General features: G+C 57.0%; 1 protein-coding gene across 2 annotated transcripts in view; it reads right to left on the bottom strand.

Annotated features, from left to right (window-relative positions):
• The window catches only part of LOC140405800 (DNA-directed RNA polymerase III subunit RPC7-like), a 189,758-nt gene that overhangs the window by 93,248 nt on the left and 77,865 nt on the right, over positions 1–18,645 (bottom strand). The window contains exon 7 of one of the 2 annotated variants that reach the window (XR_011938764.1): positions 18,001–18,476. Coding sequence is in view for 1 of the 2 variants with exons in the window: in XM_072494231.1 (XP_072350332.1) it covers positions 18,390–18,476 (87 nt within the window). In the remaining variant the exon portion in view is untranslated. Of the gene's footprint in view, positions 1–9,634; positions 18,477–18,645 lie in introns of those variants that run through there. The other variant, XM_072494231.1, reaches the window with a different exon arrangement.

The raw sequence follows: 18,645 nt of genomic DNA, 5'->3' as shown, positions 1-18,645 counted from the left end.
CTTTGGACACTAAGGGACAATTTAGCACGGCCAATCCACCTAACCTGCACATCTTTGGACACTAAGGGACAATTTAGCACGGCCAATCCACCTAACCTGCACATCTTTCGACACTAAGGGACAATTTAGCACGGCCAATCCACCTAACCTGTACATCTTTGGACACTAAGGGACAATATAGCACGGCCAATCCACCTAACCTGTACATCTCTAGGTTGTGGGGGTGAGACCCACGCAGACATGGGGAGAATTTGCAAACTCCACACGGACAGTGACCCGGTCTGGAATCAAACTTTGTTGGGGGGGGGGGGGGGGGAGAGACACCAGAGATACCACAAAGAGCTGTTTGAGATGAACCAATAGACATGGACGGATGAATATTTAACTGACTGGGATAAAGGTTACTTATTTAACGATGGTCCTTTCAGCTATTCACCTCATTGATGAAAAGCCAACACTTCAGGCAGTCACTGCAAACTCTCGGCTCAATTCACGACGATACCTTCACCCGCTCCACCAATCGTCCCGTCTACCCCCCTCCACCTTTCCCCTCTCCCCTTCTAGGGTCCAAACATAAGAGCTGGGAGAGGTGAGGCGTGAGTGACTGCCCCCGAATAAAACCGAGGCAGCGTTTGGATTTGCAGAGTGGCTGGTCTGATTGGGAGGGTAATTGTCGGGGTTCGATTTATCCGCGTGTACTGTTCACACCTGGGCAGTTCTCCACATTGCCGGGTAGATGCCAGTGTTGTCGCTGTACTGGATCAGCTTGGCTCGGGGTGCGCCAAGTTCTGGGGCACGAGTCTTCAGTACGGGCAGCACGGTAGCACAGTGGTTAGCACTGTTGCTTCACAGCGCCAGGGTCCCAGGTTCGAATCCCGGCTCTGGGTCACTGTCCGTGTGGAGTTTGCACATTCTCCCCGTGTCTGCGAGGGTTTCACCCCCACAACCCAAAGATGTGAAGGGTAGTCCACGCTAAATTGCCCCTTAATTGAAAAAATATATATAATTGGGTACTCCAAATTTATTTTTTAAATGGTTAGGTGGGGTTACGGGGGTGGGATGGAGGCGTGGGCTTAAGTGGGTCGGTGCAGACTCGATGGGCCGAATGGCCTCCTTCTGCACTGTATGTTGTATAATTCTATGATACTATTGCCGGAATATTGTCAGGGCCCCATAGCCTTTGCAGTATCTAGAGCTTTCAGTTGTATCTGCCTGGAGTGAATCGTATTGAGTGAAGACTGACACCCGAGACGCTGGGCCCTCCGGAGGGGGCCGAGATGGATCTCCCACTCGGCCCTCTGGCTGAAGATTGTTGCGAATGCCTCGGCCTTGTCGTTCCCACAGATGTGGTGGGCTCCTCCATCACGGAGGACGGGATACTTGTGGAGCCTCCTCCTCCAGTCAGTTGTTTTAATTGCCCATCGCCATTCGCGGCCGGATGTGACAGGACCGCAGAGCTCAGATCTGATGCCTGGTTGTGGGATCGCTGAGCTCTGTCTATCTCTTGCTGTTGGGCCCACACGCACTCCTGTGTTGTCGCTTCACCAGGTTGGCACCTCATTGTTCGGTCTGCTCCTGCCACGCTCTCCTGCACTCTTCACTGAACCTGCGTTGATCCCTGGCTGGGTGGTAATGGTAGAGTGGGGGATACGCTGGGCCAGGAGGTTGCAGGTTGTGGTTGATACAACTCAGCCGATGGCCCACAGCACCTCACGGATACCCAGTCTCAAGTTGCTAGATCGGTTCGAAGTCTATCCCATTTATCACGGAGGTCGTGCCACACAACACGATGGAGAGTATCCTCAATGTGAAGACAAGACTTTTGTCTCCACAGTAACTGTGTAGTGGTCACTTTTACCGATACTGTCATGGACAGATCCATCTGGAGCAGGGGGCTTGGTGAGGATCAGGTCAAGTATGTTTCTCCCTCTTTTTAAATTTAAGAGTACCCAACTATTTTTTCCAATGAAGGGGCAGTTTAGCGCGGCCAATCCACCGACCCTGCTCATCTTTGGGTTGTGGGGGTGAGACCCTCGCAGACACGGGGAGAATGTGCAAACTCCACACGGACAGTGACCCAGGGCCGGGTTTCGAACCCGGGTCCTCAGCGCCGTGAGGCAGCAGTGCTAACCCACTGTGCTGCTCCGTTTTCCCCTCTGGTTGGTTCCCTCACCACCTGCTGCAGTCCCAGTCTAGCAGCGATGTCCTCGAGGACCCGGCCAGCCCGGTCTGTGGTGGTACGACCGAGCCACTCTTGGTGATGTGCATTGAAGTCCCCCACCCAGAGAATATTCTGCGTCCTTCCCACCCTCAGTGCTTCCTCCAAGTGGTGTTCAACATGGGGGAGTAACTGATTCATCAGCTGATGGTGGCCAGTACGAGGTAATCAACAGGAGGTTTCCTTGCCCATGTTTAACCTGAAGCCACGAGACTTCATGAGGTCCAGAGTCGATGTTGAGGACTCCCAGGGCACCTCCCTCCCGACTGTAACCCACTGTGCCCCCCCGCCACCCCTCCTGGCTCTGTCCTGCCGGTGAGACAGGACGTGCCCAGGAAAGGTGGTAGTGGTGTCTCGGACATGGTCTGCAAGGTATGATTCTGTGAGTGTGACTGTGTCAGGCTGTTGCTTGACCAGTCTGAGAGACACCTCTCCCAACGTTGGCACAAGCCCCCAGATGTTGGTAAGGAGGACTTTGCAGGGTCGGCAAGGCTGGGTTTGCCATCGTCGCTCCCGGTGCCTGGCTCGATGCCGGGTGGTCCGGCCGGTTTCATCCCTCAGACAGACTTTGTAGCAGTTTCGATACAACTTTGTGTGTCGCGCAGCCATTTCAGAGTCAACCACATTGCTGTGGGTCTGGAGTCACGTGTGGGCCGGACCGGGCAAGGACGGCAGATTTCCTTCCCTAAAGCACATTAGTGACAAGGTGGGTGTTTAGCAATCACCGTTACTGACGCGAGCATTCAATCCCACTTTGATGAATGTATTGTGGAGACTATTGTATTAAAGCCCATGGGAACCAAGGAAATTTGGCAAATTGGACCCAAGGTTTAGAATGTCAGGAAGCAGAGGGTGATGGTCGAGGGGTGTTTTTCTGACGGGTAGCCTATGTCCAGTGGGGTCCCACAGGGATCAGTGTTGGGCCCCTCGCTGTTTGTTTATACAAATGATTTTGATATGAATGTAAGGAGCGTTGATCAGTATGTCCGCTGATGAAAATTGGTGGGGGAGGGGGTAAATAGCCAGGAGGGTAGCCTTCGATTCCAGGAGGATACAGACGGGCTGGTCAGACGGGCTGGTCAGACGGGCTGGTCAGACGGGCTGGTCAGTGGGAAATGGAACTCAGCCTGGATAAGTGTGAGGTGATAGACTCGGGCAGGACGAACAAGTTGCGGGAATACAGGAGAAAGGGCAGCACCCTGGGAAGCACCGAGGATCAGAGGGACGTCCGTGTGCCTGTACACCCGTCTCTGAAGGTGGCAGAGCAGGTGGACACAGTGGTTAAGAAGGCCGATGGTATACTCGCCTCTATTAGCCGAGGCTGAGAGTTTAAAGAGCAGGGAGTTTATGCAGGAACTGTACAAAACGCCGGTTCGGCCACAGCTAGAGTATTGTGTGCCGTTCTCGTCGCCACATTACAGGAGGGCTGTGATAGCCACTGGATTTAACGTGAGGGGCAGGCGGTTTCGAGGGGATGCGAGGAAAAACCTTTTCACCCAGAGGGGGGAGTCTGGAAGTCGCTGCCTGAACGGGGGGTGGAGGCAGAGAGCCTCCGAACATTGAACCAGTATTTCGATGTGCGCTTGCGCTGCCAGGGCGGACACGGCTGTGGGGACAAGTGCTGGGAGAGGGGGTGAGAATAGTTTGGTGGTTGTTTCTGACCAGCGCAGATACAATGAGCTCTCTGACTCTCACCTTGTCAGGTGGCTCCCTCTGTCGGCCCATCTCTGAACTGCGACAGACGGAGGAGAAGTCAGTAAAATGAGACGGGCATTGGCATTGATTGTGCAATTTGAGAGTGACTCTACAGAATATTGGAGCGGTGACCGGAGATTTGATCTCTCAGTAACTGAAGGCCGGATGTTTTTCACAGCGGACACCTGTCAGAGTCGGGGCAAGCACCGCGTCAGCCTTCATTACTGACAGCAAATCGTGCAGAGCAATGTTCCCAGCTGGGAATCAATCCCCAAACTAATCCCACTGTCCCGCTCTCTCCCATAGCCCTGTATCAATCCCCAAACTAATCCCACTGCCCCACTCTCTCCCCATAGTCCTGTATCAATCCCCAAACTAATCCCACTGTCCCGCTCTCTCCCATAGCCCTGTATCAATCCCCAAACTAATCCCACTGTCCCACTCTCTCCCCATAGCCCTGTATCAATCCCCAAACTAATCCCACTGTCCCACTCTCTCCCCATAGCCCTGTATCAATCCCCAAACTAATCCCACTGCCCCACTCTCTCCCCATAGCCCTGTATCAATCCCAAACTAATCCCACTGCCCCACTCTCTCCCCATAGCCCTGTATCAATCCCAAACTAATCCCACTGTCCCGCTCTCTCCCCATAGCCCTGTATCAATCCCCAAACTAATCCCACTGCCCCGCTCTCTCCCCATAGCCCTGTATCAATCCCAAACTAATCCCACTGCCCCGCTCTCTCCCCATAGCCCTGTATCAATCGCCAAACTAATCCCACTGCCCTGCTCTCTCCTCATAGCCCTGTATCAATCCCCAAACTAATCCCACTGTCCCACTCTCTCCCCATAGCCCTGCATCAATCCCCAAACTAATCCCACTGCCCTGCTCTCTCCATAGCCCTGTATCAATCCCCAAACTAAACCCACTGCCCCGCTCTCTCCCCATAGACCTGTATCAATCCCAAACTAATCCCACTGCCCCGCTCTCTCCTCATAGCCCTGTATCAATCGCCAAACTAATCCCACTGCCCCGCTCTCTCCCCATAGCCCTGTATCAATCCCCAAACTAATCCCACTGCCCCACTCTCTCCCCATAGACCTGTATTAATCCCCAAACTAATCCCACTGTCCCGCTCTCTCCCCATAGACCTGCATCAATCCCAAACTAATCCCACTGCCCCGCTCTCTCCCCAGAGCCCTGTATCAATCCCAAACTAATCCCACTGCCCCGCTATCTCCCCATAGCCCTGTATCAATCCCCAAACTAATCCCACCGTCCCGCTCTCTCCCATAGCCCTGTATCAATCCCCAAACTAATCCCACTGTCCCGCTCTCTCCCATAGCCCTGTATCAATCCCCAAACTAATCCCACTGTCCCGCTCTCTCCCATAGCCCTGTTCAATCCCAAACTAATCCCACTGCCCACTCTCTCCCCATAGCCCTGTATCAATCCCAAACTAATCCCACTGACCCGCTCTCTCCCCACAGCCCTGTATCAATCCCCAAACTAATCCCACTGCCTCGCTCTCTCCCCATAGCCCTGTATCAATCCCCAAACTAATCCCACTGCCCCGCTCTCTCCCCATAGCCCTGTATCAATCCCAAACTAATCCCACTGCCCCGCTCTCTCCCCATAGCCCAGCATCAATCTCCAAACTAATCCCACTGCCCTGCTCTCTCCCCATAGCCCACAATCAATCTCCAAACTAATCCCACTGCCCTGCTCTCTCCCCATAGCCCTGTATCAATCTCCCAAACTAATCCCGCTGCCCCTCTCTCTCCCCATAGCCCTGTATCCATCCCCAAACTAATCCCACTGCCTCGCTCTCTCCCCATAGCCCTGCATCAATCTCCAAACTAATCCCACTGCCCCGCTCTCTCCCCATAGCCCTGTATCAATCCCCAAACTAATCCCACTGCCCCGCTCTCTCCCCATAGCCCTGTATCAATCCCAAACTAATCCCACTGCCCCGCTCTCTCCCCATAGCCCTGCATCAATCTCCAAACTAATCCCACTGCCCTGCTCTCTCCCCACAGCCCTGTATCAATCTCCCAAACTAATCCCGCTGCCCCTCTCTCTCCCCATAGCCCTGTATCCATCCCCAAACTAATCCCACTGCCTCGCTCTCTCCCCATAGCCCTGCATCAATCTCCAAACTAATCCCACTGCCCCGCTCTCTCCCCATAGCCCTGTATCAATCCCCAAACTAATCCCACAGTCCCGCTCTCTCCCCATAGACCTGTATCTATCCCCAAACTAATCCCACTGCCCCGCTCTCTCCCCATAGCCCTGCATCAATCTCCAAACTAATCCCACTGCCTCGCTCTCTCCCCATAGCCCTGCAACAATCTCCAAACTAATCCCACTGCCCCGCTCTCTCCCCATAGCCCTGTATCAATCCCCAAACTAATCCCACAGTCCCGCTCTCTCCCCATAGCCCTGTATCAATCCCCAAACTAATCCCACTGCCTCACTCTCTCCCCATAGCCCTGTATCAATCCCGAAACTAATCCCACTGCCCCACTCTCTCCTCATAGCCCTGTATCAATCCCCAAACTAATCCCACTGCCCCGCTCTCTCCTCATAGCCCTGTATCAATCCCCAAACTAATCCCACTGCCCCACTCTCTCCCCATAGCCCTGTATCAATCCCAAACTAATCCCACTGCCCCGCTCTCTCCTCATAGCCCTGTATCAATCCCCAAACTAATCCCACAGCTCCACTCTCTCCCCATAGCCCTGTATCAGTCCCCAAACTAATCCCACTGCACCACTCTCTCCCCATAGCCCTGTATCAATCCCAAACTAATCCCACTGCCCCGCTCTCCCCATAGCCCTGTATCAATCCCCAAACTAATCCCACTGCCCCACTCTCTCCCCATAGCCCTGTATCAATCCCCAAACTAATCCCACTGCCCTACTCTCTCCCCATAGCCCTGTATCAATCCCCAAACTAATCCCACTGCCCTACTCTCTCCCCATAGCCCTGTATCAATCCCCAAACTAATGCCACTGCCCTACTCTCTCCCCATAGACCTGTATCAATCCCCAAACTAATCCCACTGCCCCACTCTCTCCCCATAGCCCTGTATCAATCCCCAAACTAATCCCACTGCCCCGCTCTCTCCCCCATAGACCTGTATCAATCCCCAAACTAATCCCACTGCCCCGCTCTCTCCCCATAGCCCTGTATCAATCCCCAAACTAATCCCACTGCCCCGCTCTCTCCCCATAGCCCTGTATCAATCCCCAAACTAATCCCACTGCCCCGCTCTCTCCCCATAGCCCTGTATCAATCCCCAAACTAATCCCACTGCCCCGCTCTCTCCCCATAGCCCTGTATCAATCCCCAAACTAATCCCACTGCCCCGCTCTCCCCCATAGCCCTGTATCAATCCCCAAACCCATCCCACTGCCCCGCTCTCTCCCCATAGCCCTGTATCAAGCCCAAACTAATCCCACTGCTACGCTCTCTCCCCATAGCCCTGTATCAATCCCCAAACCAATCTCACTGCCCCGCTCTCTCCCCATAGCCCTGTATCAATCCCCAAACTAATCCCACTGCCCCGCTCTCTCCCCATAGCCCGGTGTCAATCGCAAACTAATCCCACTGCCCCGCTCTCTCCCCATAGCCCTGTATCAATCCCAAACTAATCCCACTGCCCCGCTCTCTCCCCATAGCCCTGTGCCAATCCCCAAACTAATCCCACTGCCCCGCTCTCTCCCCATAGCCCTGTGCCAATCCCCAAACTAATCCCACTGCCCTGCTCTCTCCCCATAGCCCTGTATCAATCCCAAACTAATCCCACTGCCCCGCTCTCTCCCCATAGCCCTGTGTCAATCCCCAAACTAATCCCACTGCCCCGCTCTCTCTCCCCATAGCCCTGCATCAATCCCCAAACTAATCCCACTGCCCTGCTCTCCCCATAGCCCTGTATCAATCCCCAAACTAATCCCACTGCCCCGCTCTCTCCCCATAGCCCTGTGCCAATCCCCAAACTAATCCCACTGCCCTGCTCTCTCCCCATAGCCCTGTATCAATCCCAAACTAATCCCACTGCCGCTCTCTCTCCCCATAGCCCTGTATCAATCCCCAAACTAATCCCACTGCCCCGCTCTCTCCCCATAGCCCTGTGCCAATCCCCAAACTAATCCCACTGCCCTGCTCTCTCCCCATAGCCCTGTATCAATCCCAAACTAATCCCACTGCCCCGCTCTCTCCCCATAGCCCTGTGCCAATCCCCAAACTAATCCCACTGCCCCGCTCTCTCCCCATAGCCCTGTGCCAATCCCCAAACTAATCCCACTGCCCTGCTCTCTCCCCATAGCCCTGTATCAATCCCAAACTAATCCCACTGCCGCTCTCTCTCCCCATAGCCCTGCATCAATCCCCAAACTAATCCCACTGCCCTGCTCTCTCCCCATAGCCCTGTATCAATCCCCAAACTAATCCCACTGCCCTGCTCTCCCCATAGCCCTGTATCAATCCCCAAACTAATCCCACTTCCCCACTCTCTCCCCATAGCCCTGTATCAATCGCAAACTAATCCCACTGCCCCGCTCTCTCCCCATAGCCCTGTATCAATCGCAAACTAATCCCACTGCCCCGCTCTCTCCCCATAGCCCTGTATCAATCCCCAAACTAATCCCACTGCCCCGCTCTCTCCCCATAGCCCTGTATAAATCTGCAAACTAATCCCACTGCCCTGCGCTCTCTCCATAGACCTGTATCAATCGCAAACTAATCCCACTGCCCCGCTCTCTCCCCATAGCCCTGTATCAATCCCCAAACTAATCCCACTTCCCCACTCTCTCCCCATAGCCCTGTATCAATCGCAAACTAATCCCACTGCCCCGCTCTCTCCCCATAGCCCTGTATCAATCGCAAACTAATCCCACTGCCCCGCTCTCTCCCCATAGCCCTGTATCAATCCCCAAACTAATCCCACTGCCCCGCTCTCTCCCCATAGCCCTGTATAAATCTGCAAACTAATCCCACTGCCCTGCGCTCTCTCCATAGACCTGTATCAATCGCAAACTAATCCCACTGCCCCGCTCTCTCCCCATAGCCCTGTATCAATCCCCAAACTAATCCCACTGCCCTGCTCTCCCCATAGCCCTGTATCAATCCCCAAACTAATCCCACTGCCCCACTCTCTCCCCATAGCCCTGTATCAATCCCAAACTAATCCCACTGCCCCATAGCCTAGAGTAATGACCCAGAGCTCCGTGCTGGAACCCCCGAGGACCCAAAGCTCCGTGGTCGGACCCCGATGAGCCAGAGCTCCGTGCTGGGACCCCTGAGGACCCAGAGCTCCGTGCCGGGACCCCCGATGACTCAAAGCTCCGTGTTGGGACCTCCCAAGGACCCCGAGCTTCGTGTTGGGACCTCCAAGGAGCCAGAGCTTCGTGCTGGGACCCCCGAGGACCCAGAGCTCCGTGTTGGGACCCCCGAGGACCCAGAGCTCCGTGTTGGGACCACCGAGGTCCCAGAGCTCCGTGTTGGGACCACCGAGGTCCCAGAGCTCCGTGTTGGGACCACCGAGGTCCCAGAGCTCCGTGTTGGGACCACCGAGGTCCCAGAGCTCCGTGTTGGGACCACCGAGGTCCCAGAGCTCCGTGTTGGGACCACCGAGGTCCCAGAGCTCCGTGCTGGGACCGTCCCTTTCCTGGTGTGAAGAACCATCACTGAGCACAAACTAGTTTACAACAATCGCGGTGCAGAAACATTTTCTTTATTAACAAGAGTGAAAAATGGTACAAACACGGAAAACACTTTACACAACACTGAACAATTCGAGTTTGGAACCGGCCGGGAACCTGGGCAAAATGGTGATACCAGAGTTGTGGGGTGGGGGGGGGCCTCATTCTACCTCTCCCCCTCCCCTTGCTAACCCTCCCCTTGTCCTGTCACTCAGAGGAGACGCTGAGTGCTGACTGCGGGGCGCGACGGAGAGCCGAGCCTCGACTCACACAACCACAAGGAAGGAGCGAGTGAGAGCGGCTGGGCGGTGGGAACGGCTCACTCGGTTACACCTCACCAGTTTGCAACCTATTTGCTGAATGAGCAGAGACTGGGCTGAAGGTGAGCAGCAGCAACACCGATTTCTCAACTCACTTTCCAGAGTTCCTGTCCCTCCATGTTACATCACAGAATCCCCCCAGTGCGGCGCCATTCGGCCCATTGAGTCTGCACCGAGCCTCTGAAAGAGCCTCCTCCGCAGGCCCACTCACCCTCCCTCCCCCTGTAACATAACCTGCACATTTTTGGGCTGTGCACACGGAGGAAACCCACGCAGACACGGGGAGAACGTGCAGACTCCGCACAGACAGCTCCGGAGGCCGGAATACAACTCGGGCACTGAGAGACAGCAGTGTTAACCCGGGTCCCTCGCACTGAGAGACAGCAGTGTTAACCTGGGACCCTGGCACTGTGAGACAGCAGTGTTAACCCGGGTCCCTGGCACTGTGAGACAGCAATGTTAACCCGGGTCCCTGGCACTGTGAGACAGCAGTGTTAACCCGGGTCCCTGGCACTGTGAGACAGCAGTGTTAACCCGGGTCCCTGGCACTGTGAGGCAGCAGTGTTAACCCGGGTCCCTGGCACTGAGAGACAGCAGTGTTAACCCGGGTCCCTGGCACTGTGAGACAGCAGTGTTAACCCGGCTCCCTGGCACTGTGAGGCAGCAGTGTTAACCCGGGTCCCTGGCACTGTGAGGCAGCAGTGTTAACCCGGGTCCCTGGCACTGTGAGACAGCAGTGTTAACCCGGGCCCCTGGCTCTGTGAGACAGCAGTGTTAACCCGGGTCCCTGGCACTGTGAGATAGCAGTGTTAACCCGGGTCCCTGGCACTGTGAGACAGCAGTGTTAACCCGGGTCCCTGGCACTGTGAGACAGCAGTGTTAACCCGGGTCCCTGGCACTGTGAGGCACCAGTGTTAACCCGGGTCCCTGGCACTGTGAGACAGCAGTGTTAACCCGGGTCCCTGGCACTGTGAGGCAGCAGTGTTAACCCGGGTCCCTGGCACTGTGAGACAGCAGTGTTAACCCGGGTCCCTGGGACTGTGAGACAGCAGTGTTAACCCGGGTCCCTGGCACTGAGAGACAGCAGTGTTAACCCGGGTCCCTGGCACTGAGAGACAGCAGTGTTAACCCGGGTCCCTGGAGCTGTGAGACATCAGTGTTAACCCGGGTCCCTGGCACTGTGAGACAGCAGTGTTAACCCGGATCCCTGGCGCTGTGAGACAGCAGTGTTAACCCGGGTCCCTGGCACTGTGAGACAGCAGCGTTAACCCGGGACCCTGGCACTGTGAGACAGCAGTGTTAACCCGGGTCCCTGGCACTGTGAAACAGCAGTGTTAACCCGCGTCCCTGACGCTGTGAGACAGCAGTGTTAACCCGGGTCCCTGGCACTGTGAGGCAGCAGTGCTAACCCGGGTCCCTGGCACTGTGAGGCAGCAGTGCTAACCCGGGTCCCTGGCACTGTGAGACAGCAGTGTTAACCTGGGGCCCTGGCACTGTGAGACAGCAGTGTTAACCCGGGTCCCTGGCACTGTGAGACAGCAGTGTTAACCCGGGTCCCTGGCACTGAGACAGCAGTGTTAACCCGGGTCCCTGGCGCTGTGACACAGCAGTGTTAACCCGGGTCCCTGGCACTGTGAGACAGCAGTGTTAACCCGGGTCCCTGGCACTGTGAGACAGCAGTGTTAACCTGGGGCCCTGGCACTGTGAGACAGCAGTGTTAACCCGGGTCCCTGGCACTGTGAGGCAGCAGTGTTAACCCGGGTCCCTGGCACTGAGACAGCAGTGTTAACCCGGGTCCCTGGCGCTGTGACACAGCAGTGTTAACCCGGGTCCCTGGCACTTTAGAGAGGGTGCAGAAGAGATTTACCAGAATGTTGCCTGGTATTGAGGGCATTAGCTATGAGGAGCGATTGAATAAACTCGGTTTGTTCTCACTGGAACGACGGAGGTTGAGGGGCGACCTGATAGAGGTATACAAAATTATGAGGGGCATAGACAGAGTGGATAGTCAGAGGCTTTTCCCCAGGGTTGAGGGGTCAATTACTAGGGGGCATAGGTTTAAGGTGAGAGGGGCAAGGTTTAGAGTAGATGTACGAGGCAAGTTTTTTACGCAGAGGGTAGTGGGTACCTGGAACTCGCTGCCGGAGGAGGTAGTGGAAGCAGGGACGATAGGGACATTTAAGGGCCATCTTGACAAATACATGAATAGGATGGGAATAGAGGGATACGGACCCAGGAAGTGTAGAAGATTGTAGTTTAGTCGGGCAGCATGGTCGGTACAGGCTTGGAGGGCCGAAGGGCCTGTTCCTGTGCTGTACATTTCTTTGTTCTTTGTTCACTGTGAGGCAGCAGTGTTAACCCGGGTGCCTGGCACTGTGAGACAGCAGTGTTAACCCGGGTCCCTGGCACTGTGAGACAGCAGTGTTAACCCGGGTCCCTGGCACTGTGAGACAGCAGTGTTAACCCGGGGCCCTGGCACATGAGACAGCAGTGTTAACCCGGGTCACTGGCACTGTGAGACATCAGTGTTAACCCGGGACCCTGGCACTGTGAGGCAGCAGTGTTAACCCGGGTCCCTGGCACTGTGAGACAGCAGTGTTAACCCGGGTCCCTGGCACTGTGAGACAGCAGTGTTAACCCGGGGCCCTGGCACATGAGACAGCAGTGTTAACCCGGGTCACTGGCACTGTGAGACATCAGTGTTAACCCGGGACCCTGGCACTGTGAGGCAGCAGTGTTAACCCGGGTCCCTGGCACTGTGAGACAGCAGTGTTAACCCGGGGCCCTGGCACATGAGACAGCAGTGTTAACCCGGGTCACTGGCACTGTGAGACATCAGTGTTAACCCGGGTCCCTGGCACTGTGAGACAGCAGTGTTAACCCGGGTCCCTGGCACTGTGAGACAGCAGTGTTAACCCGGGTCCCTGGCACTGTGAGACAGCAGTGTTAACCCGGGCCCCTGACACTGTGAGACAGCAGTGTTAACCCGGGTCCCTGGCACTGTGAGGCAGCAGTGTTAACCCGGGTCCCTGGCACTGTGAGACAGCAGTGTTAACCCGGGTCCCTGGCACTGTGAGACAGCAGTGTTAACCCGGGTCCCTGGCACTGTGAGGCAGCAGTGTTAACCCGCGTCCCTGGCACTGTGAGGCAGCAGTGTTAACCCGCGTCCCTGGCACTGTGAGGCAGCAGTGTTAACCCGCGTCCCTGGCACAGTGAGGCAGCAGTGTTAACCCACGTCCCTGGCACTGTGAGACAGCAGTGTTAACCCGTGTCCCTGGCACTGTGAGACATCAGTGTTAACCCGGGTCCCTGGAGCTGTGAGGCAGCAGTGTTAACCCGGGTCCCTGGCACAGTGAGGCAGCAGTGTTAACCCACGTCCCTGGCACTGTCAGACAGCAGTGTTAACCCGTGTCCCTGGCACTGTGAGACATCAGTGTTAACCCGGGTCCCTGGAGCTGTGAGGCAGCAGTGTTAACCCGGGTCCCTGGCACCGTGAGACAACAGTGTTAACTTGAATCCCTGGTGCTGTGAGGCAGCAGTGTTAACCCGGGTCCCTGGCACTGTGAGGCAGCAGTGTTAACCCGCGTCCCTGGCACTGTGAGGCAGCAGTGTTAACCCGCGTCCCTGGCACTGTGAGGCAGCAGTGTTAACCCACGTCCCAGTCACTGTGAGACAGCAGTGTTAACCCGGGTACCTGGCACTGTGAGACAGCAGTGTTATCCCGGGTCCCTGGCACTGTGAGACAGCATTGTTAGCCCGGGTCCCTGGCGCTGTGAGACAGCAGTGTTAACCCGGGTCACTGGCACTGTGAGGCAGCAGTGTCAAACCGGGTCCCTGGCACTGTGAGACAGCAGTGCTAACCCGGGTCCCTGGCGCTGTGAGACAGCAGTGCTAACTCGGGTCCCTAGCACTGTGAGACAGCAGTGTTAACCCGGGTCCCTGGCACTGTGAGACAGCAGTGTTGACCCGGATCCCTGGCGCTGTGAGACAGCAGTGCTAACCCGGGTCCCTGGCACTGTGAGACAGCAGTGTTAACTCGGGTCCCTGGCGCTGTGAGGCAGCAGTGTTAACCCGGGTCCCTGGCGCTGTGAGGCAGCAGTGTTAACCCTGGCGCTGTGAGGGAGCAGTGCTAACCCAGGTCCCTGGCACTGTGAGGCAGCAGTGCTAACCCCGGTCCCTGGCACTGTTAGGCAGCAGAGTTAACCCTGGCGCTGTGAGGCAGCAGTGTTAACCCGCGTCCCTGGCACAGTGAGGCAGCAGTGTTAACCCACGTCCCTGGCACTGTGAGACAGCAGTGTTAACCCGTGTCCCTGGCACTGTGAGACATCAGTGTTAACCCGGGTCCCTGGAGCTGTGAGGCAGCAGTGTTAACCCGGGTCCCTGGCACAGTGAGGCAGCAGTGTTAACCCACGTCCCTGGCACTGTCAGACAGCAGTGTTAACCCGTGTCCCTGGCACTGTGAGACATCAGTGTTAACCCGGGTCCCTGGAGCTGTGAGGCAGCAGTGTTAACCCGGGTCCCTGGCACCGTGAGACAACAGTGTTAACTTGAATCCCTGGTGCTGTGAGGCAGCAGTGTTAACCCGGGTCCCTGGCACTGTGAGGCAGCAGTGTTAACCCGCGTCCCTGGCACTGTGAGGCAGCAGTGTTAACCCGCGTCCCTGGCACTGTGAGGCAGCAGTGTTAACCCACGTCCCAGGCACTGTGAGACAGCAGTGTTAACCCGGGTACCTGGCACTGTGAGACAGCAGTGTTATCCCGGGTCCCTGGCACTGTGAGACAGCATTGTTAGCCCGGGTCCCTGGCGCTGTGAGACAGCAGTGTTAACCCGGGTCACTGGCACTGTGAGGCAGCAGTGTCAAACCGGGTCCCTGGCACTGTGAGACAGCAGTGCTAACCCGGGTCCCTGGCGCTGTGAGACAGCAGTGCTAACTCGGGTCCCTAGCACTGTGAGACAGCAGTGTTAACCCAGGTCCCTGGCACTGTGAGACAGCAGTGTTGACCCGGATCCCTGGCGCTGTGAGACAGCAGTGTTAACTCGGGTCCCTGGCGCTGTGAGGCAGCAGTGTTAACCCGGGTCCCTGGTGCTGTGAGGCAGCAGTGTTAACCCTGGCGCTGTGAGGGAGCAGTGCTAACCCCGGTCCCTGGCACTGTGAGACAGCAGTGTTAACCCGGGCGCTGGCACTGTGAGACAGCAGTGTTAACCCGGGTCCCTGGCACTGTGAGACAGCAGAGTTAACCCTGGCGCTGTGAGGCAGCAGTGCTAACCCAGGTCCCTGGCACTGTGAGGCAGCAGTGTTAACCCGGGTCCCTGGCACTGTGAGGCAGCAGTACTAACCCGGATCCCAGGCACTGTGAGACAGCAGTGTTAACCCGGGCGCTGGCACTGCGAGACAGCAGTGTTAACCCGGGTCCCTGGCACTGTGAGACAGCAGAGTTAACCCGTGTCCCTGGCGCTGTGAGACAGCAGTGTTAACCCGGGTCCCTGGCACTGCGAGACAGCAGTGTTAACCCGGGTCGCTGGTACTGTGAGACAGCAGTGTTAACCCGGGTCCCTGGCACTGTGAGACAGCAGTGTTAACCCGGGTCCCTGGCACTGTGAGACAGCAGTTAACCCGGGTCCCTGGCACTGTGAGGGAGCAGTGCTAACCCGGGTCCCTGGCACTGTGAGGGAGCAGTGCTAACCCGGGTCCCTGGCACTGTGAGACAGCTGTGTTAACCCGGGTCCCTGGCACTGTGAGACAGCAGTGTTAACCCGGGTCCCTGGCACTGTGAGACAGCAGTGTTAACCCGGGTCCCTGGCACTGTGAGACAGCAGTGTTAACCCGGGTCCCTGGCACTGTGAGACAGCAGAGTTAACCCGTGTCCCTGGCGCTGTGAGACAGCAGTGTTAACCCTGGCGCTGTGAGACAGCAGTGCTAACCCGGGTCCCTGGCACTGAGAGACAGCAGTGTTAACTCGGGTCCCTGGCGCTGTGAGGCAGCAGTGTTAACCCGGGTCCCTGGCGCTGTGAGGCAGCAGTGTTAACCCTGGCGCTGTGAGGCAGCAGTGCTAACCCAGGTCCCTGGCACTGTGAGGCAGCAGTACTAACCCGGATCCCTGGAGCGGTGAGGCAGCAGTGTTAACCCAGGTCCCTGGCTCTGTGAGGCAGCAGTGCTAACCCCGGTCCCTGGCACTGTGAGACAGCAGTGTTAACCCGGGCGCTGGCACTGTGAGACAGCAGTTAACCCGTGTCCCTGGCGCTGTGAGACAGCAGTGTTAACCCGGGTCCCTGGCACTGCGAGACAGCAGTGTTAACCCGGGTCCCTGGTACTGTGAGACAGCAGTGCTAACCCGGGTCCCTGGCACTGTGAGACAGCTGTGTTAACCCGGGTCCCTGGCACTGTGAGACAGCAGTGTTAACCCGGGTCCCTGGCACTGTGAGACAGCAGTGTTAACCCGGGTCCCTGGCACTGTGAGACAGCAGTGTTAACCCGGGTCCCTGGCACTGTGAGACAGCAGAGTTAACCCGTGTCCCTGGCGCTGTGAGACAGCAGTGTTAACCCTGGCGCTGTGAGGCAGCAGTGTTAACCCGGGACCCTGGCACTGTGAGGCAGCAGTGTTAACCCGCGTCCCTGGCACTGTGAGGCAGCAGTGTTAACCCAGGTCCCTGGCACTGCGAGGCAGCAGTGTTAACCCGGGTCCCTGGTACTGTGAGACAGCAGTGCTAACCCGGGTCCCTGGCACTGTGAGACAGCTGTGTTAACCCGGGTCCATGGCACTGTGAGACAGCAGTGTTAACCCGGGTCCCTGGCACTGTGAGACAGCAGTGTTAACCCGGGTCCCTGGCACTGAGGCAGCAGTGTTAACCCGGGTCCCTGGCACTGTGAGACAGCAGTGTTAACCCGGGTCCCTGGCACTGTGAGACAGCAGTGTTAACCCGGGTCCCTGGCACTGTGAGACAGCAGTGTTAACCCGGGTCCCTGGCACTGTGAGACAGCAGTGTTAACCCGGGTCCCTGGCACTGTGAGACAGCAGAGTTAACCCGTGTCCCTGGCGCTGTGAGACAGCAGTGTTAACCCGGGTCCCTGGCACTGTGAGGCAGCAGTGTTAACCCGGGTCCCTGGCACTGTGAGGCAGCAGTGTTAACCCGGGTCCCTGGCACTGTGAGGCAGCAGTGTTAACCCGGGTGCCTGGCACTGTGAGACAGCAGTGTTAACCCTGGCGCTGTGAGGCAGCAGTGTTAACCCGGGTCCCTGGCACTGTGAGGCAGCAGTGTTAACCCGGGTCCCTGGCACTGTGAGACAGCCGTGTTAACCCGGGTCCCTGGCACTGTGAGACAGCAGTGTTAACCCGGGTCCCTGGCACTGTGAGGCAGCAGTGTTAACCCGGGTCCCTGGCACTGTGAGGCAGCGGCCCTAACCCACTATGCCACCATGTTGCCAATCATCATATCTTTTGACTGTGGGCAGAATGAGTGTGCTCCCAAGAGCCAGGCTTACCAGAGGGTCCAGGGCGATAGAATAAAGACGCAGTCTGCAAAGTCACTGGCCGCTAATTCCCAAGTCCGGAAATCAGTCCCACACCGGTGTTTCAATAACATTGGGAAATATGCCCCTGGCCGGGCCCAGTATTTATTGCCCATCCCTAATTGCCCCTCGAAGAGGTGGTGGGTGAGCCGCCAACTTGAACCCGCAGCAGTGCCCGTGTGGTGTAGGTACACCCACCGTGCTGTTAGGGAGTTCTGGGATTCCGACCCGGGCGACAGTGAAGGAACGGACGATATATTCCCGAGTCGGGATGGCGAGCGGCTCGGAGGGGGAACTTGCAGGTGGGGGTGTTCCCCAGGTGTCTGCTGCCCCCCTCGTCCCTGTAAGTGGTGGTGCGAACAATATCGGGAGATACTGGCGCCAGGGGTTGGACTGTGGGGAGCGAGGACAATAATGGTGTCAGAGGGCTGACAGATTGACTGTGGATGGTCAGCGGAACGTCGTCATTAACAAGAGGAAACTGGGAGGCCCGTGTGTGTCAGGCAGTGTGTAAAACATCACCAACAGATCCCTCACCCAGCCCACGTCACTCACCCACTCTCCAGGGTGCACCTCGCTCGCCGTCGATTGTGCAGAGAGCTCAGAGGCTCCACCACGCGCTCCGCCTCGATTCGCGGAGTGCCGACAGAAACCAATCTCTAAACCGGCACAGGTTCCCAGCGGCAGCTCGCTGTCCAAATCTGTCCTGGCTGCCCGAGGTCAGAGTTCGCGGGCCCACACGGGGGGATTCGAACCATTCGCGGTCTTCTCGGCGATACGGAGGATCCGGGCAGGCATCGCAGACCCTGCGGCAGATTCCCGGAGATTCGCTGACGCCGCGCGGTGGCTTGAGCAGCGGGATGGGGATTAGTGCGATGTGAGCGAGTCACCCGGCGGGGTCCATTTGGCCCATCACAGGCGGGCTGGGGTCCTGAGCCCCTCTCTCAGTAGATCGCCTCATCCATGTTCTCGTCGCTGTCACCTCCGAACTCTTCACCATTGTCAAAGTACGACATGACATAATCCGTTTCCTGTTTGGGGACAAAGCGTGCAGATTTAGCCGAAACAGCGCAAAGTTGGGGGAGTGGGCAAGGGGGAAAGGGAGGGGGGGGGAAGGAAAGGGGGTAGTCAGAGGAAGGAAAGGGGGGGGGGTAGAATTTACAGTGCAGAAGGCGGCCATTCAGCCCATCGAGTCAGCAC

The sequence above is a fragment of the Scyliorhinus torazame genome, unplaced genomic scaffold (genome assembly GCF_047496885.1).
Source record: "Scyliorhinus torazame isolate Kashiwa2021f unplaced genomic scaffold, sScyTor2.1 scaffold_243, whole genome shotgun sequence".
Lineage (NCBI taxonomy): Eukaryota > Metazoa > Chordata > Chondrichthyes > Carcharhiniformes > Scyliorhinidae > Scyliorhinus > Scyliorhinus torazame.
The sequence above is the reverse complement of the archived record's forward strand: the minus strand, read 5'-3'. Positions and strand labels throughout refer to the sequence as shown.